The 24,010-nt window shown below is 50.1% G+C and overlaps 2 protein-coding genes across 3 annotated transcripts; one reads left to right on the forward strand and one right to left on the reverse strand.

The window, feature by feature from the left end:
- Positions 1-2,357: 2,357 nt before the first annotated feature.
- On the reverse strand, positions 2,358-9,808 carry LOC119248246 (apolipoprotein L2-like). 2 transcript variants are annotated; one of them, XM_037515223.2, is made up of 5 exons: positions 9,649-9,808; positions 7,607-7,716; positions 6,474-6,580; positions 5,647-5,770; positions 2,359-3,900 (listed from the first exon to the last, which is right to left on the reverse strand). In XM_037515223.2, the coding sequence occupies exons 2-5, from the start codon at positions 7,615-7,617 to the stop codon at positions 3,072-3,074; spliced, it is 1,071 nt and encodes a 356-aa protein (XP_037371120.1). In that variant the 5' UTR covers positions 7,618-7,716; positions 9,649-9,808; the 3' UTR covers positions 2,359-3,071. The 2 variants fall into 2 exon arrangements, with proteins under 2 accessions (XP_054552037.1, XP_037371120.1); XM_054696062.1 differs by lacking the exon at positions 7,607-7,716 and having other exon boundaries at positions 2,358-3,900.
- Positions 9,809-22,088: 12,280 nt separating this feature from the next.
- LOC119248191 (apolipoprotein L3-like) lies at positions 22,089-22,859 on the forward strand. The gene has a single exon (XM_037515168.2). The coding sequence runs from the start codon at positions 22,089-22,091 to the stop codon at positions 22,857-22,859; it is 771 nt and encodes a 256-aa protein (XP_037371065.2).
- Positions 22,860-24,010: the final 1,151 nt, after the last annotated feature.

The following is a 24,010-nucleotide window of genomic DNA, read 5'->3' on the forward strand; positions in this document are numbered from 1 at the left end:
AGGGTTTGTACCCCTATTATTCATTCCTCTTTCTCATCCCTTGGCCTGATCTTTTGGTCCAAGAGTACAGTCTCCTGGATACAAGCTTCTTGGTCTCAACACAGTGTTTCCGTGACCTGCTGGCATCTGGTTTCAGACTTTCTTTTTTCGATTTAAACACTGTTCCAATGCAGCATTTGGAATTTCATTGGAGTCAGGGGTGCCGCAGTAAATCTTGGCCCTAGAGAGCACCAGCGATTTGCCAAATGTTCCATCCATTTTGCTACCACCACCACCATCCTCCCACCATCACCATCATCATCATCTCCATCATCATTATTTCCACCACCACCATCATCATCTCCATCGTCATCACCAACCATATCATCCTCTCCACCATCACCATAACCATCATCATCATCATCTCCATCATCATCATCATCATCATCTCCATCATCATCATCATCTCCATCATCATCATCATCTCCATCATCATCATCATCTCCATCATCATCATCTCCATCATCATCATCATCATCATCATCATCATCATCATCACCATCACCATCATCAAGAAATCACTGCCCGGAAGGCTGAAGCTCCCAGTTCCTACCACCCTGTAGGGGGGTGTGGGGTGTGGCGAGGAACCTCACCTTTGCTTTCCCAGACCTGAGCATGCCATGGACCGGTCTGGGCGTGCCCCCCACCTCCTCCTTGTGGTGCTTCAATGACACACTTGAGTTGCAGCTGCCACCTTTGCTGTGAGGCCAGCAGCTTGAGACCAACACCTTGGGCCAGGTTTCAGGAGTAAGACAACGATGTGACTCCACTACTGGGGACCCCTGAGCTTTATGTGGACCCCAGGTTCTACCAGGTGGGAAAACGATGATCATCCTTTTCCATCTTGTAATTTTTTTTCACAGTTTAATTGCACAAAAGCTGCCCCCATGAAAGAAGCAACTGTCTGAAGAACGGGCAGCTTGCCCTAAGCAGGTGTGCAGACCCCTGGGACTCTGGAGAGGGAGAATGGGCCCAGTGGAGGTCGGAGAAGCCTGGCATCATTGCTTGACTCTTTTGAAGATGAGAAAGAAGAGCTGCTGGATGAGAACCAGAAAGTTCAGCCCCATGAAGAAAACCATTAAGGATGCAGACTTATACACCTGAGGGGGGCTTTCAGGAGTCAAGTGCTTTTAGAGCTTCCTCTTCTCTTTCTGCTTGAGGGATACAAAAATTACCTGGAAGCTGCAAAAACAAGCCCATGACCACACCCCAGTGGGGAGCTGAGTGTGTGCAGTGGCATTAGCAAGTGGCTAACAGTAGCTGACAGAAAGACTGCCGTGGACTTGCCCGGAGGGACAGTTGCGGCCCTTGAAAAAGTGCATGCATTGAAGGTCAAGAGAAGCCGAACTTCTGAGACCAAGTGCAATTCCATGGGTCACGCCAAGGAGGAGGACGAGAGGCATAGACGAAGGGCATCGGAACTCCTTGCAGATCTGCCCAGTCGCAGGTGCTAGCCCCAGCCGTGGAGAGCAAACAGAACGCTGGTTATCCAAAAGGACAGACACGTCTTACGTGTGTCCACTGACCATTAAAAGGGGAAGAGAGTGGAATTATATTGTATAGCTTATATTGAAACAAAATAATATATATATTGTCTTTGTCCATATATATAACAAGGTAAATATTTCAGTTAAAATAATTTTATGAACTGCGTGTGTGAGGGAAGTTGATCCGTGAGAGTGGTTCCCGCCTGCCGCCAGGACATACCCATGACCAGAGAAAAGTCATTTTGTGCACAGCTCTTTAAAAGTCTGAATGACATTCCCTAATAATGTTGTAGTTTGTTTCCTTTGCCAAGAATTGAAAATGTAAAACATTTTTTAATAATGATAATAAACTTCATGCTGCCTAAAAAAAAAAAATCACTGCCTTGTTCAGATGCCTGCTGAAAACAAAGGTGAGTGGATCCTGAAAAGGTCAGGCTGGAGACCACCCCAGGCAAAGACCACTCTCGCTCAGACATCAAACCAAAGTAAAGGTCAACAGAGGAGCTGGTGTTGCATCCCCTGCCCGCCAACAATTCTCCCCAGCTCTCTCCCATTTTCAGTAATTCATTGCTGCCTTCTCATTGCTTGTTCCTCTAGACCTCTTTAGTCATGTCCAGGCGACTTCTTCAGTTTAAAAGAGAAAGTTCTTCCCGCAGCAGCTCCTCTGTTGACCTTCACCTTCTTCCAGGTGCCACGTTTCTGCTTTCTCTTTGACTCACCTGCCTCTGCATTACCTCCTCCTTGCTACACTCCGTACAAAATGCAAACCTCCTTGTCAATGACTGCTAGGAAGCAAATTTAAAGTTGAATAAAATAAATTTATTAATAAGGTTATTCAGAGTCAAACTGATAACCAGGACCAGGAGAACAATATCAGACTTCTCTAAGAGACTGGTTTCCATCCCTAGAGTGTTTGGCCATATTTTATATGGTAAGTTAGATGCACAGATAGAATACATGATTATTTTTTCTTGACAAAGGAAAGAAGACATCTACCTGATTTCTAACATTTTCAGTTAACTAAAGGATGTTGGTTTCTCTAACAAATTTAGTGAAGTGATAAAGGAGAAACACAACACTTAACTACAAAGGAATCACCTGATCTCACAGAGCCAATTCAGTCAGAGTTCTTTGTATTTGACAAGATGGAAGGACCTTATCCTAAAGTACCCCTGTAGACATGAGGGTGCAACCAGGCAGTTCTCTCACTTCCTGCGGTTCACAAACACCATGAGGAATTTGGGAAAGAGGGGAGCCATCTGTGGACACTTTTGACACTTCGTTGGTTTCTCACCTCAGGGTTCTTCACAGTGAACCAGCCACTGTTCTGATGACTCCAACCTCTGAGGTGGCACTGACAGGGCAGAGGCAGAAACTATTTTTTGCCTACAGAACAAAATCTAGAATTGTCTTGTCTTAGTTCCCAGCCTTAACTCCCAGGACCATAACCTTCGTCTCGCCCTCTTTGTTCCTCTAACAAGGTAGCTCCACTCTGTGTCCCACACACGTCTTTGCTCTCTGCCCCGGGGGAGGTGGGGTCAGGCCCTACTGCACACTCTTGTAGATGTGGTTGAGCTTTTCCAACATCATCTCCAGTTCCTGGGCCTGCTGCATCAGCTTCTCAGACAGCTCCGTCTTTACCCCTTGTTGCAAGTTCTTCGACTCTTGCATAAGACTGAGCACATCCATCAGAAGGAAGAAACCTGCAGTGGCCCCACTAAACAACCGGGTTCCTTCGCTCATTACTACACTAGTGGTCCCCGCTGCACTCTCCACCAGCCTGCCGCTTTGGACCAAGATTTCAGCTGCTATCCCGGGGTTGATTCGGGTCATCTTGATGGACTGAATATATTTTGCAATGCGGTATGCAGCCATAAAACTGTTTCTTAAGAAACCAAACTGGGATGAGTTATTTAGAATGTCCCTGGCCAGTTGCACTATATCAAAGTCAGCTGATTCCAGGTGATTGGCTTCAGCTTCTACAGACGACTTGCTTATATGTTCCACGATGGTGGTGGTCACCCTGGTGACAGCAGCCGCTGCTCCCAGTCCCAGCCCGGTTACTGTCAATGCCAGACTGGCCCCAGTAGTAAAGGATAGCACGCCCAGGCCAAGGATGGTTAGGATGCCAGAGAGTATGCCGGTGGAGTGGGCCACCGCGCTGGAGATGGTGCAGTCTCTGTGAACCTTGTCAGCCCTGTCTGCAAGTTCACGGAGCTGGGCTATGTGCTCCTCAAGTTGCACCTTCACCAAAGGGAATAGTTGCAAAAACTTCTTCTTACACTCCTGCTCCTTCTGGTGCATGTCTTCATCACTTATGACCTTGGTGTTTTTCAACTTCTTCAGCTCTTCACGTAGTGCTTCAGCCTCATCCCTGTAACAATGAAGGTCATTGATTAAGAGGCAGTTTGCAGGTCTACCTGCGAAATCACAATTTGTAAAGAATTTTTCTATCAACATAAAATGTTCTATACAATGTAAATGCTGGCTAGTACTTCTTGAGTCAAAGAATGAATAATGAAAGTCAGCCTAAGAGGCTCTCCATAGTAGCTACTTGATAATGACATCTTCTCACTCAAGGGCAAGTCAACTCTGTCAGCACAGCAGGTGTAAGTAGAGTGGGGACCCTGTGGATGGACAGAGAAGTAGGATTGGAGCAGACACACCTTTATTCAAATAATCTGAGTGTGCAGTGAAGAATTAAGCTGACCCATATACGGATCTGCCCTTTGCGCCTTGGCTACTAGTGGGGCTGTCCAGGGTGCTAGAGGTCCTGTTGGATAGGAAAGTTTTTGCATGCCTGGGCCTTTGGCCACTGAACAGTCTAGTAATATGTTGTGTGATGGGGGCATGGGGTTGTGTGGTATAAGTTTGCACCTCTGAGAAGGGCTGGAGGTCACACGTCAGTCATGTGGGTAGCCCGAGATCCAGCCCCAGTTAAATTCTATACCTTGAGGCTTGGGTTTAAAAGACTGTCTTTGAGCAAACTTTAGCTCTTCTGAATCTCATTTTTTTTTTGTTTTAACTGTCACTTCTTTATCCAGTTTTTGTTGACTTATATTGCCCAGTCCTAGCTAGACTCCTGTATGAATCTCCTGCTCTTGAAATCTCATTTTGCTTAATATCTGACCAAATCAGTCATATTCTCATGGAACAGATGACATTGACCAGAGTATAAGCGCAGAGCTCAAGAGGTGGGTAGGAACAGCTCAGGACCCTCCAACCCCATCCCAGCACCGCCTCTTAAAGACCAGAAGGATTCTGCAGTGTTTGTAAGATTCTTTAGAGAGGGAGAAGCTTTTCTCCCAGTCAGAATCCCCAGGACACCCAATGGTTATGTCATATTTTTCTGATTTGTCACAAAGGAAGTCCTGCCTGCCTCTTAGCTCTAGAAAGAAGGCCCTAGATCTATCTCTCCCCAGCAAACTTCTAACCAGTTAAGATTAACTGAGCACCTATTATGTGTCGGTTCTTAATCTAATCTGTTAGTCAGCAATATCTGATTTCCTTCAAAACAACACTGACCAGATAAAGAAACTAAGACAAGTCCCAGTTGCTCCTGGTGACCTGAGCACCCTGGTCTGCTGCTGTCCAGGAGCACAAGTCCTTGTCCAGGAAAAGGACAAGATTCCAGAAAAAAGACAAGTTTCCAGGAAAAGAACAAGGCTTGAGGGCTGGCCGTCTGTCAGGGCACACAGCAAGGGAAGAGTTGGAGTGATTGGAGCAGGTAAAGGAGACGTTGGGGAGCAGGTGGTCGTTTGTGGGTGGAATATTTGTGGGAGGGCCGCACCTAAGGGGAACAATAACTATACAAAGGTGACCAACAATGTAAGAAAATTAAAAATTTAAAAACAACAATAACACACACACACACAAAAGAAAAGAAGAGAAATTAAGGCTGAGCGTGGGTAAGCCAAGGGCCTATAACCTGCCCCCCACCCCTTCATCTCTTCTTAGCCCAGGTCATTCACTGCCAACAAATGACACAGACAACTTATTCCTCATGGATTGTTGAGATGGGACATCCTCAACCGTAGCCACAGGGTACAGCCAGGAGGAGACTAGCCCAGCAAGGGACAGACACCTGGGTGGCATTCCTGGGGCACCTGCTAGAGGTTACCTGGACAAATGAGCCTCAGTCACAAATGTCTCCCAGACATTAGCTTCATTAAGCAGGGACTGCAGTTCCTCCCTGCTCACCGTGCACAGGACATACTCGATGACATCTTTAAGAAAGTTGTTCTCTAGGTGGAAAGAACAAAGAGGAAAATTGAGGTGCTGAGTCTCAGGGATCAGCAGGAATCTTCCTGAGCAGCTGTCACCTGGTGCTCTGGATGGTGTTATGGACTGAACTGCGCCGCTCAACAAATTAATATGCTGAAGTCCTCACCCCACAGTGACTGCATTTTGGGTGAGTTTAGGGGCTCTAGTGTCACACAGATGGGAGGTGGCCAAGTCTGGACTGGGGTACCATTGAGCAGCATGCTGACCCGTGCAGAGGTCAGAATGACCTCATTTGTAATGCTCCAAAGAGGGGGGCTTGGCTGAGGTGAGAGGGCAGAACTTTCAGGTTTACGGGTTTACCTGCTCTCAGCTCCCTGTGGCACCCCGTCCATCCTTGGGGGCCCTTTCCTTCTACCCACCTCTTCCCCCCACCATCCAGTGGACTATTCTAGACTCACTCCTGGGTAATTTGCTGAGCAACAGGGGGTCAAGAAAGTCAGCAGGTCGCCATGGCACCTTGAGGAGAAGAGCAGGCAGGAGCTGTCCACATAGACCCCTGGGCTGAGGGTTCCCCTTGACCTCTCTTGGGGATTCTAGGTTACTCATAAATCCCCTTTTTGGTTCTTGATACTCGAGAGGCTGCTTCAGCCTGGAGGAGGGGCCCAGGAGCCACCCTCTACTTTAAGTCCCAAGCAAGAACCAGCTGAAGAGGGCGCTGACTACCTGGGTGAAGAGTGTGGTTGTCTTGGCTCATGGTGCCAGCAGCAGGATCTGAGTCTGTCTTTGCCAGCTCACTCTCTGCACCTGGGCTGGAAAGGTGTTGCTTCACCCTTGGTGAGGATGAAATAAATTGTAGAGTCACGCGTGGAGAAAACCATCACCAAGTTTAGGTTTTCACCTATACTTAGGTTAGATCAAGTTTTAATAATCATGCCAGACCCAGGACTTGAACCCAGGAATTCCTGGTTCAAATTCCATGTTTGTGAAGGCTCCCTTTGCACCCATAAATATTAACCCATGTGTGCACATTCGTTAGAAATGACTCCTCTTATCCCAAAAGGACATCTTGAACTCTGAACACCACTTCTGCTGATAAATTTCCTGGTGCCACAATTTCCCGAAGACTGGGCCCTCCTACTTCTGCAAGATCCTTCAACTCATGAGGGCCAATGGCCCTGCTGTGGACAGCACAGCCCTCCTGCTGGAGCCCAGGCCTTGCTGCTGCCCTCCCTTAAAATGTTGGGCATTGTATACCTTCAGAAAATAAAATAAAGGCTGGCAGAAGTGGGCCTCCCTGGTGGCGCAGCGGTTGAGCACTGGGTTGCGAAGCTGCCCGCAGCCTCTGCAGCGCCAGTTCGATCCCCGGCTGCCACCCGGCCATGGGAGGAGGGTCCCACATGGCACGCAGACCTCTCCTGCCGCCCGCTGCTCCCCTCAGCAGTGTACTTCGGTCCTTCTGCCTGCTCTGCTCCCCGCTCTGGCTCTGGTGAATTCTCTCACCCTCCCGCGCTTCTGACTGTACCCAGTGCTTGTATAAATAAATAAAAATAAATCTTTAAAAAAAAAAAAAAAGGCTGGCAGAAGAAATAGAGCTAACAGGTGAATAGAGGTTGTCATCCACAATCATTTCTAAGAAAGTTACCTGAAAATGAGCTATACTAGAAGAAGGAGTAGGTGGAGTGGAGTGGAGGGGAGAGGGAGTAGAGCAGTGTCTTCCAGATTTGCTTGGGGAAATAGCTGGACAAACTTGGGCTCAAATCTGAGCTCTGCTACTGCTTGCTCTGCGATCTTACGCTCGCTAGAGCATTTTTGTGAAAAAGCGGTGGGGGTGAGGGTGTTCTCCCTGCTCCGCTCACCAGGGAATCATCCTCTGAGCTGGAAGGAGCTCCAGGTGTTCTTAGTGCAGGTCCAGTTTCCAGCTGTGTGTCTCCCTGACGACCTGACACATCCTGGGGCCCTGGTGTCCCTGCAAACCAAACAGCAAATAGAAACTCAGCGCTGCTGGAGAGCGCACTGTCAGGCAAGACGAACACCCTGCTGGGTGGAACCAACGGGCAGCCCCCCACTAAGAGTGCACCCCAGAATCTCAGTTAATGAAAATGAATTTGGAATTGAATGGTTTGGGCTGAAATATGTCTAAATTTGAATTTGTGCTGTTGAGTGTAATTTTCCCCCTTTTTCCTGTGTCGTTTGCATTGGGTCCATGCCGCATGTGGAGGGCGCAGGAGGTGAATGGGAGTTGGAAATTTATAAGGGTAAGAATTCCAACTGTGGAACTGAAGAGGAAGGTGGAAGGGAAAATGGTTATATTTAGAAACAGTTAATAGAAGAAGATGAGAAGGGTCTAAATCATTTAGCAATGAGTAAATGCTAAATTTATCCTTGGGTAATTAAAGGGCATTTTTGCTAGGACTTATCACAAAACTTCCCAGAAACCTCAGTTTAAAAAACTGATAGTCTGGGCCTCCCTGGTGGCGTAGGGGTTAAGACGCAACCTATGAAGCGATCCGCAGCCACTACAGCCGAGTTCGATTCCCGGCCGGCCAGGGAGAAACCCACATGGAGGGACAGACCTCTCCTGTCTCGCCCGCTGCTCCCCTCAGCAGTGTACTTAGGTCCGTCTGCCTGTTCTGTTTCCTGCTCTGTCTCTGGTGAATGCTCTTGCCCCTCCACATCTCTGGCCTGTACCCCAATTCTTGTATTAAAAAAATAAATAAATCTTTTAAAAAAATAAAAAACTGATAGTCTTTGGTTTGATTGATGAATGAAATTTTATGAAACCTCAGTAGAGTTCCCAAAACTCTACATAAAATTTTTTCCTTTCCTTATAGGAAAGGCTTTAGACAAATTGGACCTACTGGCATTAATCCAGAAACCTGGAACTTAATGGGAAGCCTGAGGGTAATGTCTCACCTTCCCTTATATATGAATATTAACATCGATGTCCTAAAATTTGCATGAAACTTCTTAAGCATTTAATTTGTCCTGATATAATATTGTTTCTCCATTCTAGTTGTTCAGGAACACTGGAAGTGATAATGTTGAACAAATTTCCTTGTCCACTACGTTATCCAATCTTAAATTTTCATCGGATTTTTAACATTTACAGAATTTTTTTTCTAGAAAAATAACAGGAGAAAGACCTTAACAATATTTAAAGACCCATGCTAGCTGATGGAACGCAAGCTTGAGAGTTTTCTACAAAGGGCAGTTTGGACCTGATGAGTTTTTGCTCGAATTGTTGCATCTGGGACTTCAGCAGTTAAACTCACAGGAAGGAGTGCTCCCGGAGAAGGGAGCTGGCAACATGTGGCTTCAGCTTGGATCCTGTTCTCTGCCCCCTGGAGTGATGGTACCTGGCCATGGACCAGCCAATCATCTCTCTCTCCTCACTCCCCCACCCCTCTTCCTTTTCTCACTCCCTATGTAAATAACTATTGTTGTTTTTTTCTCCCCGTGTGCCTGTTTTGAGTCATGTCTTGAAGCTGTAAGTGCACAAGTGAGGCCCCACCAATGGGGGTAACCCCTGGCCCTCCAGGTTTGTCCCAGATTCACTCAAATATACATGACAAACATACAAAACTAAACATTAACACAGATAAATGCAGATAAGTACCAGACTATCTGATACCAGTACCAGACTCAAACCCAAACAAGTATTTGAACCCCTGGACCTGACCTAAAGTACCTCTATAATTGCTCTTTTATCTTGTCTTAACTTCTTGGGACTAATCCAAGTTTTGCTAGGAGTCTCAGAGCTGGGACTTCAACCCACCAGGGTCTCTCTTTGGGGTGGGACTTGAATCCACACTATTCATGAGACCAATCTCTTTAGGATGGTAATCAAGTAGACCAATAGGCAAGAAAAATTACAAGCTCATATAATGAGGTCGCTCACCCATGTGACATCTGTTTCTAGAACTGCTTCTTTCTGCAACATGTAGGTCATGCTGGCAACCTGGAGCACCACACCAGGGTGGGAGCAATCCAGTCAAAGAAAGTCTAGACAAATCAGTCCTGGTGGCCACTCCATCTGGGTCACCGGTTTGATACCCAGCTAAGGGGCACACTGCTCAATGGGCATAATGCCAATATTATGACACCACCAACTTGAAAGAAAAAAGGTTAATTGCTAGGCGACTGGCAAGGGGACAGAGGTCAAAACTCATATCTGTCCTCCAGTCCAGGAAAGGGAGGGGCTTTATGTTGATTTTGGAGAAATAGCGTCAAAAACAGAAGTATTAAATTTTGTTGACTAAGTAGAAGGCTAGGGAGGGAGTTAAGGCAAAAGGAATGTAGACTTAGCTGGATTCTATCGGATAGTTAAAAATTAGCACACTGGGGAGATGCCCATTTCAAATGTCTGGATCTTCCTTGAGGAGAGAGTGCTCACACGGAATGTGATCCATATTGTTCCTCTTCCAACCTTCTTTGTTTCATGTCAGCAAGTTCTATATCTTGTTTCTGGGAACTTAAGGTCAGTGAGTTCAACACGTAGCCAAGCATCATGCTCTGCTGCTTCTGCACAGATAACCTCAAAAGACAATTTTGAGCACCCAACTGCTGACTAACAGAGCGGATTTGCCATGGTTGCCACGCCAGATCTTTTTCTCCCCAAATGAAGGACTTTTGCGAAAAGGCGAGTGTCAAATTTACTCAGAAAAGATTGAAAACAGAAAGTGAACCCTGGTTCCTTCTGGATTCCACCATAGAGGGAGGTCTGCGTGTGTGGCGGGCACTGTGCTGATACCTTTTCACACAAGAGCCCATTTATTTCTCATATCAGATCTAGGAGCGAAGCCTCCATTTTACATACAAAGAAACGCAGAGGAAAAAATGTCCTGGGTTCTAAGTCACATTTGGCTTTCCTGCTTTGGCGCTGGTGCTCCCTGCCTCTAGGGCATCTAGGAAAAAAGCTGGACTGGAACAGGCTCCTGGAGAAGCCTTGGGGGCCAAGTTTGGCTGAGATGCTGGTAAACTGCTTGCAAGATTACTGAGGGATCTTGTTGAAATGCAGTCTGATTACAAGGATTTCATGGAGTTGATCGGCTGCCCACCAGGCCTGCTGCCAGGGCCCGGCACGAGCATCCTTCGGCCACAGACGCGGATGCTGCTCCGAGAGGGTGTCAACTTGTCGGGGTGACTGAGCGAGAAGCACACCGGGTGCTGATGGCTGAGGGAATGTGTGTGCAGCTGTGTGGCCCAAAATCCCAGTCCCCTCCCTCCAGTATCCCAGGGAAGAGTGCCCCCTGCTGGCTGCTCCCCTTCTACGCAAGGAGACCTTTCAATATTGGAAGCCCCAGAGTCGGCAAGTTCGACCATTTGGCAATTTAGTTAAAACAAGCATTTGTCAGGTTTTGCCATTGTCAGAGTGCTCTGTCCTCCAGCAACCTCAGCTCCCACTGGAGGGGGGTCAGGAAAGCTCACGGGCAACAGGACCCAGTGTTTGTGTTCCAGGCACCATGACCTGAGCTCACCACCTCTGTGGCTTAACCCTCCCAACAATCCCAGGTGGCAGCTGAATTAACTCACAATTTGCACCTGAACATGGGTGAGAGGCCCAATATCCCAAGTTCATCAGGAGGATGCAGAGGTGATCCTCAAGCTCCGACTCACCCAGAGAAGCAGCACCCCTTGGCGAAGGGCTTAAGGAAACTGTGCAGCGGGATCCCAACCCAGAGCGCCTCATGTGGCAGTGAACGTGGCCTGATCTGGTGGCTCCCAAGCTGCAGTGTTGGTGAATGAAAGAAGTCTCTGGGGCCAAGTTTGGCCCCAATGCTGGTAACTGCTTGCCGGCCTCCCCACCGACTGTTGAAGGCATCCCCACTGCTTCCTTCCCGGGCCATGAGCCACCTGCTCAGAGGCTGAAGGTCCACTGGGAGCCTGGGGGTGTCCCGTGGAGAGGCGCAGCTTTCCCGGGGACCATGCAGCCAAACTGCGGGTGAGAGCCGGCGTGGGACCTGCTGTGGCCACCACATCAGTGTGTGTGGTGGGGGCGGGGGGCGGGTATCGTCCCTTCTCAGAGGAAAGGCTTTCCTCCTTTCTCTCCCTCTGGCCACAGTAAGGACACCTGTCTTCATTGCCCACACATACTACTGCCTGGTTTTTATTTATTTATTTTTAAAGATTTATTTATACAAGAACTGGGGTGCAGTCAGAGGCACAGGAGGGTGAGAGGATTCACCAGAGACAGAGTGGGGTGCAAAGCTGGTAGACGGACCGAGGACACTGCTGAGGGGAGCAGTGGGCGAGGCAGAAGTCTGCTGCGCTATGTGGTAGCTCCTGGCGCCCGAAACGAACCCGTGCTGCAGAGGCTGCGCAGTGTGCAGGGGCTTTGCTGCCCCAGCCAGGTAAGACACTGGCAAGCAGCTAAGAAAAGGGCCTCACACGGTGGGGCCGAAGTTTGAAAAGCCTCACACCATGGGGCTGAAGAAAAAGGGCCTCACACGGTGGGGCTGAAGACTTTTAAAGAGCCTCACACCGTGGGGCTGAAGATTCCTTGTACCTCACACTGTGGGGCTGAAGATTAAACATCCCTTTGTTTTTTGTTCTTGGTCATAAAAAGAAAAAACTTCATGGAATATACATTGGGCAATAAATTATACGTATAAGAATATCGTAAGTATATGGCATGGAAAATTACTGCTTAAAAATTAAACACTGAATAATTTGGCCCACTTGACAGTGGGAAATAATTATTGTGCAAGGGCATGCCTGATAAGCAACTCAGAGCTGGCCATAATAGTCCTTATATGGAAGTTCCATAGAGAAGCCTTGTAATGAATCATGAAGTTGATAACGCTAGGAGTTTCTAGGTAGAAAAAAGTTCTAATAACTGATTACTGGGAAGGAACTGGTCTCTAGCTGCAGGTCATATAGATAGAGGGGTCTCCTGATATTGCAGCCTTGGTGACGGGGTGGTGCCAAGGACTGTGAGCTGACCTAGGTAGTTGTTTAGGCTGAAATAATGAGTCTAAGTTTTAATTATCTATTAACTTTTAAGGTCGTTTCTTTTCTCAAAAACACGTAGGTGCCAATTTATCTGTGGGAAAGGAATGTGCTGATTGTTTCTGTTTTGCGTCTATGCATACGATGATGTAATCCCACTGCTTGCCTTAACGTCTGAAGACCCCCTGAGACCCTCAGCAGGAGATATTTGCACCAATATAAGAGTGTCTGTGTCTGCCTCTCTCTCCCCCTCAGCCCTCAGGTTTGGCCTAGGCCGTCTCATCCTTTCAGGGACACCTGACCTGACATTTTGCCAGAGCTGGTCTTCGACAAGGAAGTTTCACAGCGCAGTGCTCAACCCGCTGTGCCACCGGGGAGGCCCCTGCCTGGTTTTTAAAAACCCAGTGCCCTGGGGTCAACAGCAAGGGCTCCATGCAGCGGCTGCCGCTCCCCTAATCCCCTCTCTCTCGGGGTCATGACGCTCAGCTACAGGATTTGGCCTTCGCTGCCCCTCTCCAACCACTCCTCTGCCTGTGACTGTCCCCCTTTCAGCTGCTGCTGTCCTTGTTGTCGTGGCTTAGCCATGACTGTGCAGGAGGCAAGCCCCAGTATTACTCGCAGCCGCCTTGCCAGGCTCCAGTAATACACTTTTAGGGTGCGCAAGCATTTTAAAGATTTTTATCCTCTGAGGACATGATGTGGTTCAGAAAACAAGACTAAACAAAACAAGAGTTAGAGAGACCAGTCTAGCGCCCCATTTATGGGGCAAATCATTTCATCCCATCTGAGGCCTAGATTTCTCTTCTGTGGAATGAGGCCCGGGATGTTGCCGCAGGTTGTCCTAAGGCCCAGGTCCCTGTGTGGTGAGCAGCAGCTTCCCCGTGCAGCTGGCACTCCCCTTCCCAGTGTTGCTTGTCTCATCGATGGGTTCCACTGCCGGGTGGCCATGAGGTGTATGTGTGAGGATCAAGCCTATAACCTGCTGGGCAGCTTAGTCTCCAGTTCATTCTGATGGTGCCCATTGTGAAGTTCCTACCCCATGTTGTATAGTGTGGTGTCTTTTTGCTTCCAGGAGGAGGCACTTCTCGGGTTATAGGAGTTCCTTCAGTATTTATTGCAAGGCTGGTGTCATTTCTTTTGTTAATATGCGATTCCTGAGAAGGAAACCCTTCAATTCTGAGTAATCATGTAAGGATATAATATTCTCTGTGCCTAGTTCTGGAAGGTGAATAGGTGGCATGCTGGGAAGTGGGGGGGGTAGGGGCTCAGAACAAGCTCACAGCGTGGGAATAGTAATTTTCTGAGAGTCCCACAGACTGTCGAGGACAGTTCTACCTTCCCGGAACTTGACCAGCTGGGCAGGGCCCATTAAAGTCATGCAAACAGTACCTCAACTCCATGAATCTAATCTCAGATTTCTAAACAAGGGTGGGGCTGGCAGAGTGGTACTCTGTGGGTGTTTTGTTGAATGACTTGGTGTGATGTGAATTGCTGAGAAGTTGGAGAGTTTGTTTTCCCATCAGTTACCAGCTATATCTACACCCAGAGGGTGTCTGATTGCTACACAGACACACCGCTGGTGACTGGACCTGCACCAAGACCACCTGCATCTTGGTCTAACTGAGGTGGAAGTTTCCTTGGTAAGCTAGGGAGGGAGGTCCTACTCACTGCTCATCATCTCTTCCTCATGCTGCTCTTAGAAAAAGATTGCTGTCCCTGTGTTATTGACCAGGGAAACTGGAGTTTGGAGGGGTTGGGTACTGGTCCCAAGGCCACAAATCAAGCTGTGGAAAAATCCAGGTGAACCCAGGTCTGTCTTATATTTTTTTCTTCCCGGGTCCCTGTAGTTGTACAAGGAGGGGGGAACTGCTCGATGGGCACAAAGCTCAGCCCCCGCCAGCTAAAACCAAGACATGAGCAAGGACACCAGAAGGATGGTGGATCTTGGGGTGCTTACCCCTTGAGAAATATGGAGGCAGCAGAGGGGATGAAGAAGGCTAGGGGAGTCTGTGCTGCTTCTTGTTGCCTGGCCATGGGCACCCCAGGATGCAGATGCTCAGGCTGATGGGACCCAAGGAATCAAGTTGTCTTTTGATATATAACAAATCAACTGGTGGTGTCACCCACTGTGTCTCCCAGCACTGACTCCTTCAGGGCCACTGAGGCCCTGAGAATGGAGTGAATTGCCCAGAGTCCAGGGGGGCGAGGAAAGAGGGACATCACAGGACTCTGATGTCCTGAACCTCCATCCTAACCTTAAGGGTGAGTGGGGGATTAAGAAGCAGTCAGTGTCTCCCAAATTTGGAAGATGCCCGGGTATAGAGAGTGGAGGAAGGGAAAATCGCAGACTGTCTACAGCATGGTCCTGGTTTTGTTTTGTTTTGTTTTTTTAAAAAAAGATTTATTTATGCATACAAGAACTGGGGTACAGACCAGAGCTGTGGGCAGGGGTGCATGTGAGAGGATTCACCAGAGACAGAGTGGGGAACAGAACAGGCAGATTGACTGAAATACACTGCTGAGGGGAACAGAGGGCAAGACAGGAGGGGTCTGCTGTGCCATGTGGGTAGCTCCCTGGCGAGCAGGGGATCGAACTCACTGCAGAGGCTGTGGACAGCTTCACAGTGCTGTGCTTAACCCCTTGTGCCACCAGGGAGGCCCAGTACTGGCTTTGTAATCTCCACGTAAAAATCCAAACTGCAGATGTGGGAATGTAACTGTGGGAGTGTGGATTTAGATCTGTCTTTATGCAGAGGATAGCTTAGAAACTTTGGGATCATTAGCATCGCATTGTCCTTGCTTAAATGACAGCTTTGTAAAACCTGGCCCAGCCTTTGCTCTATCGTTCAATAGCTGTGTCACTCTGGGAATTTGTTCAGGGAGCAATTTGTTCAGGTCTCTCCTTTATTAAGAAAATTAGTTTTAGTCTCATGCTGGTTTGTGATCTCTTGATTTTGTGCAAGTTTTCCTTCTGTTTACTAAAATATTGCAAATAGTACCTCCTGGTCCTGGTCTCTCATTGTATTCTAACTTGGTTTATGATTTTCTTTGTAAAACAAAACAAAGCAAGTCTCCCCTTTCCCTCCCTGGAGTAGAGGGGGGTGGGCCCCTCTATCTGGGCCATGCATTTGAGCAGGGCAAGCATCCTCTGGGTTTCTCCCTGTCTATCCTCCTGGCATTTCTGGGAATTAACCAATGAGCAGGCCAGCCAAGATGAACACCCCACGTATTGTTCAGGCAGGAGGGAGTAATGTTGGCATCAATGCCCATGTGAGGCTCAAGACAAGAGTCCCAAGAGGCATGGTACAGAACAGGGGAGATGAGATCAATGTTTACAAATAGTTGGTGTCAGGATCCAACTCTTCCTGCCTGTGTGCTCTTCTGGATCTTACTCCTTGGTTTTAGATTTCCATTGATTGCCCTCACTCTCAGGGTAATGCAATATTTGAATCAGAAGAAGGATGAAGAGGCTTAGCTAGTGCCCTCTCCCACCTGTTCTTAGAGCCTGAAGACCTCCAAGATCCCCCTCAGCTGGTTTCCCTCTTGTTGGCCAAGACTTGGTCATACAATCACCCCTCACTACAAAGGAACCTAGAAAACAGATACCTCAGACCGCTCTATCAAGTTCAAGAGGGAGGCAAGTGGCTTTGAAAGAGGATGGAATTGCCTGGAACCTGGTGGGTAAAAAGCATCAAAGTCAGCGGGAACCAAGTGTTTCAGTTCTGAAGTCTGTGAGCAAAGATCTGCTTTTGAAAATGGACCCAGGTCAGGGAACTGTCACCAAGCAGTGGGGCTGCCGCACGGTGTGCATAGCGGCCAACACCATGACATCAGATTTTGAGTAAAGAAAGATTGTTTATTCCAATCCATTGCCAATGAGGTAGGAGATATACTCCAGTGAACACCCTCATCCGAAGAGAGAAGGGATTTATATTGACTTTGGAAAGCAGGGTTGACAAGAAAATTTTACCTGCTGAAATGCAGGGTAGGGGCAAAGAAATGTGGATTTGGCTGAAGTTCATTGCTAGTCACAGGGCAGTGAATATGCAAAGAAGTACTGAGAACCTGAATTTTCCAGCTCTGAAGTTTTGAATTATGTTGTTAGGCCCTTCGCCTCAGTTCAGACACCCCCTGGCCCCTGTTTGGTTTGACCTTGGGGGTCAGAGATCAAGAAGGTTGTTTGTGGTTGCTCCAGCTGGGTCACCTCTGTCTGTGAAAGCAAGCCTCAAAGAGAGAGTTAGCTAATTTTTTTCTTTCATGCTCAAGGGTCTAAGAGCAGTTTAAACACTAGTCTTGGTTATGGAATGATGGCGCAATAGACTTGAGGGAAAAAAGGTAATTGCTTGGAGTTGTCCCACCCTTGCGAATCTGCTCTGGGTACCTGACAGCTGCTTCTGTCACACAGTGGGAGGGGGAAAATGCCAGGCTGGGGTCCAGTTCCCTGGCCTCTGACCCTGGCAGAGAAGATGGTATGGCCTTCTTGGTAACACCCTCGGGGCAGAGGTGAGGATGGGGCCAGAGGGCAGAAGCCTCCAGATTGCTGGTCAACCTCTTCTCCCCACAATGTCCTGCCCTGCTCTGCCTCAGCACCTCTTTTCTCCCTCATCACCTAATATTACCCACCTCCCAGTCTGCTTTCCTGGCCTCACTTCTGGGTCATTAGATGGGCAGCAGGGGAGGGAGGAAGTGACCGGGTGGCCATGGCTCCTGGAGGGGAGGCCCAGAGAGGAGACGCCCCCGTGGGCACTGGAGCAGGAGACTGACCCTGACCCTCCTGGGTCTTCATGTTGCCCACCGGCCCCCTTCTTAGTCTTGATACTCTAGAGGTGACTCAGCCTGGAGGTGCCACCCCCAGTCCTAGGTCTAGAGTAGGAACCAGCCAGAGAAGACGAAGATGCTACCTGGTGAGCGCTGGGGTTTTCTGGGTTCCTGACTCACCCATCCAGCAAGTTAGATTTCCCTGCATTGCAATAAGGATCAGACATAATGGTGCGTGGCCTGGGCCAGTGTCTGCTGCACACAATATTCCCTAAGTGTTCTTCATGTCCTCTGTATCTGGAACCTCAGCAGCAAAAAAGGAAAAAAAAAAAGGCATTAATAAGCCTCACTGTCAAATTAACTCTGTTTCCTAAGGGCCTTGCGCCCTTTCTGCGTGGCCCTGGCTCCCAAATCAGACCCTCCCGGGCCCACCCAGAGGAGCATTGTGCTGTGTCAGAGAGAAGGAATCAAGGTGTTCATGAAACACATGAGCCAGGGGTTGTGTCACCCACTCTGAGTCCCCGAGCCTGCTCAGGGCAGGTCCCTGAGAGCACTAAAAAGTCCCGTAAAATCCAAGGAGGGCTCCGGGACCCCACTTTCCGTCTGCCTGGATGGATAGTGAACCCGCCCTGCGCCTGCTCGCACAGCCCTGTCTAAGGAGCAGCAGCCGGGCTCAGACACTCAATACGCTGGGTTTGTGCAGCTTTGCATGTGGGCCCCCAGGGAGAAGCCCTGGACAGCTGTCCCCTCACTGCACCCTGTCGCCACAGCTGGCCGCTAACAATCTTTCCCACAATCTGTTTTTGTTCCCCGAGGTTGAAGAGACACGTCCCCGCAGCCTGGACGCCGACTGCTGAGCTGTCAGGAAACAGATCCCGTTCCCAGCACCATGAACCCAGCAGGCCCAGGTAGCGGCGTCCCCCTCTCTGGCCGGTTCCTCTTTGAGGCGCAGGATAGAGGGTGGGGCCTGCAGGTGAGGTCGCCTTTAAGGTATCGGGGACCAAGAAGGAGGCTGATGAGCAACCTGGAGCCCCAAGTGCGGCCAGTGGAGTCACCGACCCTGAGTCCACAGGGTGTCCCTACCCCCATCCTTTCTGGGGCTCCTGCAGCAAGTGCTCACGTCCTTGCTCCCCCTTCCACCCACTGATGACCCAAAGTGTGACCAGCACCCCCGCTGGGATGGGTGGCACAGCCGAAGGGGCGAGAGAAAGGGCCCTGGGTGGCGGCGGAGTAATCTGGGGGGCTCAGCCCCCTGTCCTGGGACGTTCCCCAGGTCAGTCTGACCTCACTGCCAGGGTCAGAGGCCGCTGAACTGGACTGCAATCTGGCCTTTGGCCCTGGCACCATGTGACCTGAGGGCCTTACCCAATGCACATGCCCAGCAAGGGTGATTTCCTGTGTCCCTGTGAGAATCAAACATCAGCTATATCTGTGGTCTGGGCCGGGGCCTGCCCCACGCTGTGGTGCTCCTGTCCCTCCACCTGCGGCCTGTTTGTCCAGGGGAAACTTCCCGGCCTGCAGGCCCTCCCCCCGGGCTGTGTAGAGCACCTGGCCCATCACCCAATTACAAGCACCTGAGATCAGGTGGGCCTCCCTGGGCACGGACCCATTTCCAGATCTTCCAAATCAGATCACCTTCCAAGGCCCCACCCCAAACCCCATGCCCCACCCAGCAGAGCAACTGTGCTGAGTCATGCTGGAGAGGAAGTCGGTGGGGGGAGCAGAAGCCAGAGCTTCCCAGCAGGTGGGCTCCTCACCAGGGGGCCAGACTGGGGGTGCCTGAGGACAACCCCCCTAGGAAGGGAGATGGTGTCTTGTTGACTAGGCGACCAGCTGGGTTCAGAGGGTGCCAGTGGGGAGCTGAGTTCCCTGACACCAGCCTGGGGGAGAGGAGGGCCAGGTGGACCCCAGGGTCAGAGCCCAGGGTCCACCCGCCCTGGGGAAGCCCCTCCGCCTGTCCTGAGGCCGTGCCTAGCAGGAGTCCTCTCTCACACGGGTTTACTCAAGGCGGGCCTCTGCAACATTAGTTCTCAATGACAAGCACTGCAGGCCCCGGTGTCCACTGAAAGGCAGAGCGAGGACATCCCAGGGGTGCGTCAAACCCAAGGAAACTTCAGGGGATGCCAGGACAGTTCCGGGCATCGGCCTGGGACGCAACCTGCGCCTCCCGCTCTTGGCTGTGGGCCAGCAGCGGCCTGCCGGGGCCTTTCTGTGAGTTAAGAGCGTCCCTTGTCCAGGTAACCTTGTAGGTGTGCGGAACAGGAGACACCGTTCACATCATGTTCCAGACACGCCCGTGGCCCCGCATCCTGCAATCTCAGCATCTCCAAACCCTGAAAATGACATATTTTTTGTAGCTCCGTGGGCAGTCGTCTTGCCGTGAGAAGGTTCTGACCTGAGGCTATTCAGTCGCTACGTTCTCTGTCCACTTGATGTGCGAATACCCTTGTTCACTGTGAGAACTTGGGCACGTGTGTTCTGGGTTCCGTGCTCACCCTGCTGGAGGGGCAGGTGACACGCAGTGTGTGGTTTGTATTTTCCTTCAAAGTGCTCAAAATTCTGTCACAAAAGTCATCTAGACGCCAGATTAGGGGAATTAATTCCGAAACAGAAGGCCAGGAGCATGGTGCGGCCATGGGTGGTTCCTCTCGTGTGTGTGTGTGTGTGTGTGTGTGTGCACGAGTGTACCTGCGTGCATGTGTGTTGAGGAGGCAGAGTGAGAGATGGAGCTGTAGGACCGCTTCTCCTCATAAGGACACCATGTTATCAGCTTATGACTTCACGTAGCCTCACTGACCCCTTGAAAGGCCCCATCTCCAACCACAGTTACATTGGGGTCAGGCCTTCAACATATGAATTTCGGGGGGGGGGCACAGGTCAGTCTGTAACACCAGGCGACTCCATCCAGACACCAGGGACAGCTGCTCAGGAAGATTCACCCTGACCCTGAGACTCAGCACCATTTCCTCTCCAGCTCAACCTTCTTTGTTCTCCCCGCTAGAGGGCAGCAGCTTCCTGAAGGAAGTCCTTGAGTATGTCCTGTGCACCGTGAGCAGGGAGGACCTGCAGTTCCTGCTGACCGAAGCTCAGGCCTGGGCGACATTTGTGGCTGAAGCCCACTTGTCCAGGTAACCTCCAGGGGGTGCCCCGGAAAGTCACCCAGATGTCCCTCCTTGGGCTGGTTTCCTCCTGGCAGGCACAACTCCTCCAGGCAGCACCCTGTGGCTGTGTTGAGGATGTCCCTTCTCAACAATCCCTGAGGAATATGTTGTCCATGTAGTTGCCGGTGTGGACGCCCTCAGGTTGAGGTGAATGAAGCCTGCAGCGTGAGGCAGGTTCCGTGACCTTGGCAAGAGACCCGCCATGCTCTGCCTTAGTTTCTTCATCTGTCCGATGTTGTTATGAGAAAAGGAAGATGACACAACAAAAGTGTTTCGCCTCATGACTGACACATAGTAGGTGCACAATTAAGGTTAACTTCTAAAGGTTCCAGGGAAGGGGCATTTCCTCTTGGAAATGAGGTCAGCAGGACTCCCATGTGGACAAGTCAGAACAATCCTGGCACCATCCGTGTGTTCCTGCAGATTCTGGCCGAGCCCAGGGGAGCTCACCTGCCACAGCAAAGAGTCTGACGCTTGTTCGCGTGGTGTGAAGACCTTGCTTGGGATGGCTTGACAGTGGCCAGGGCCGCAGCTTCAGGGGAGAGAGCAGACTGACCACGGCGGGCAGTGGGGGTGGCAGACAGCACACAGAGTGGGGCGGAGGATGGGAAATGACTAGGGGGGACCTCAAGAGTAGGACAATTCTTGCTCAACAACCCAACAGGGCTCTGGCTAAGGTGGGAAGGACTCAGGCATCAAAAGTGAGGCGGTGAGGAATTTGCTCTGATAGCCTCACCAATACTGAGGACTCTCCCTAATTGAATTAGCAGAATTCTTCCTAAGTCTGGGGGAAACAGGGCAGCAAGAGCTGGACACAGAAAGGGAAGGTCCAGTACCGCTCACAAGCAGGTCCCAGACGAGCAGACAAAAGTTTACGAGGAAAGAGTGTTTTTCAAGTCAACCCTCCTTGTATAAAGGTTTTTTCCAGGGCGGTGAGGGGCTTGAGGACACGCTGACCTATGCAATCTGACCCCTCAAGGGGCCAGACCTGATGCCACATGATCCTACTTGACCTACACACATCACATTATTAGACTGTCCAGTGGCCAGAGGCCGAGGCAAAGAACAATACTTCAATCAATCAGGACATTCAGAGGCCGAGATCACTCAGACTCTCTGAGTGCGCAGGTGTCTGCTCTGCTCCTACTTCTCCATAGCTGTCACTCTACAAACACCTGCTGTCATGGGGTTGACCCTCCCTTGAGTGTGAGAGTCTTTATCAAATAGTGACAGTTTTGAGCACTTTAAAGTGACTTTTATTTATTAATCCTTACTGATGGATAAATAAATGCTAAAGAACATCTCCATTGTAGGAAATAGAATGCCGATAGGCAATTTGTACACATTTGGAAAATCCTCTCCAATTCTCTCTTTTTAAATCACTCATGTGGCCTGTTACAGGGAGGAGGCTGATGCTCTGCGTGCAGAACTGAATGAGCTGAAAACACTCAAGGCCCCAGGTGACAACGACATGCACCAAAAAGAGCTGGAGTGCAGGGAGATGTTTTTGAAAGTGTTTCCTCAGTTGAAGGTGCAGCTTGAGGAGCTCATAGCTCAGCTCCACCAGCTTGCAGACAAGGCAGACCAGGTACACAAAGACTGTACCATCGCCAACGTGGTGGCCGACTCCACTGGCGTTGTGTCTGGTGCCATGACCATACTTGGCTTAATTCTTGTACCCTTCACGGCAGGGGGTAGCATGCTACTGACTGGGGCTGGGCTCGGGCTGGGAGCATTATCTGCTGGCACCAGTGTGACCTCCAATATCGTGGAAAATGAAAACATGTCGTCTCTAGAAGCTGAAGCAAATAAGCTGGAAGCAAGAGGTTTCAACATACAGACACTAATCAAAGAAGTCATGGAAGCTTTACGTGAGAGCGCCAGTGAAGTTGGCCTGGCAAAAACAAGTATTGGCGTGGTCTACCATGTTGCCAGGCATGTCCGTGCCATCAGGGTGTTGCACAATAACCTTAGTGCAGCAGCCCGAGTCTCGGTCCGGAATAGCAGGCTGCTGGATCTTGTTCTTGGACCCACCGGGAAGTTGATGGGCAAAGGAGCCCGGGCCGTAGGTGGCCTCTTCACAGCCGTCTTCCTCGTGCAGGATGCGGTCAACCTTGCGCAAGAGTCAAAGGACTTGCAACAAGGGGCAAAGTCAGAGTTGGGTAAGGAGCTGAGGCAGAAGGCCCAGGAGCTGGAGAAGATGTTGCGGGAGCTCAACGACATCTACCAGAATCTGCAGTGAGACCTGACCCCACCTGCCTCGGGCAGTGCAGGGAGCAGAGACGTGTGGGGAACGCAGAGTGGAGCTATCTTGCTGGAGGGAGAAAAAGGGCGAGATGAAGGCTCTGGGCCTGGGAGTTGGGGATGTGGACCAAGAAAAGACAGTTCCTAGAGTTTGTCCTGGTGGCAGATGTCTGCCTCTGCTGCCGCCCACATTGCCACCTGGAGGCTGGAGTCAGCAGAGCAATGGCGGGTTCACTGTGCGGAGCCCTGGGGTGAGGCGCCCAGGAGATGTCAGATGCCCGCTGGTGAGGTGCAGAGAGGGAGAGAATGAGAGAACCACCTGCTGCCCCCTTGGGCCTCGGGGGTCCGGTCCTTCCATCTCCCCCGCACAGACAGTTCTGGCTGCCCAGCTGAGGGCCCGGGGATGGCTGGCTTTGAAATCATGTAGTTTCTGTCCTTCAGCAATGGACTAAGTTTGTTAGAAACCAGCCTCCTCTCCTGACTGAAAATATTGGAAATTGACTAGATCTCTCCTTACCTTTGTTAAAAATTAATACGTGATGTCTCTGTGCACGTGGCTTAGTTACATAGTGAAGGTGCAGGACTCCAGGGGCAGAAACCAGTCTCTTGTGAAATGTGGTACTGGGCTCTACCTCTGGGGTATTTTGGCTCTGAAACCTCTTTAATAAATTACTCTTGGGCCTCCCTGGCGGCGCAAGGGGTTAAGACACAACCTATGAGGCAATCCGCAGTCACTGCAGCACGAGTCCGATGCCCAGCCAGGGAGAAGCCCGCATGGCACAGCAGACCCTCTCCTGACTCGCCTGCTGCTCCCCTCAGCAGTGTATTTTAGTCAATCTGCCTGTTCTGCTCCCCACTCTGTCTCTGGTGAATCCTCTCACGATCCACACTTCTGGCCTGTACCCCAGTTCTTGTGTGCATAAATAAATGAATCTTTAAAAAGAATAAAAAAAAATAAATTGCTCTTTTACTGTCATTGAGTTGCCTTCAAAATGGGTGTTACTGAAATGAGGGGGAGGTTGGCATGACTGTAGCTGAGAGCAGGAAGGTGGGCAGGGCTCAGGCAAAGGCCAGTGGGTCAGAGGAAGGCAGAATTGGGGAGCCTGGAATAGGGGGAGGGGACTAGAGAGTGACAGGAGGGGGGAGCAA

Source organism: Talpa occidentalis, unplaced genomic scaffold (genome assembly GCF_014898055.3).
Source record: "Talpa occidentalis isolate TD23 unplaced genomic scaffold, MPIMG_talOcc4v2.1 talOcc4.16, whole genome shotgun sequence".
In the NCBI taxonomy this organism is placed as follows: Eukaryota; Metazoa; Chordata; class Mammalia; order Eulipotyphla; family Talpidae; genus Talpa; species Talpa occidentalis.

What these genes read in the sequence shown, in the direction of transcription:
- LOC119248246 (XM_054696062.1), bottom strand. An exon ending in CAACCACACTCTTCACCCAG is followed by an intron (nt 5,771 to 6,473) that starts GTAGTCAGCGCC and finishes CTTTCCACCTAG; the next exon opens with AGAACAACTTTCTTAAAGAT. An exon ending in ACTGAGGCTCATTTGTCCAG is followed by an intron (nt 3,901 to 5,646) that starts GTAACCTCTAGC and finishes TCATTGTTACAG; the next exon opens with GGATGAGGCTGAAGCACTAC.
- LOC119248191 (XM_037515168.2), top strand. Translation starts at nt 22,089, where the DNA reads ATGCACCAAAAAGAGCTGGAGTGCAGGGAGATGTTTTTGAAAGTGTTT.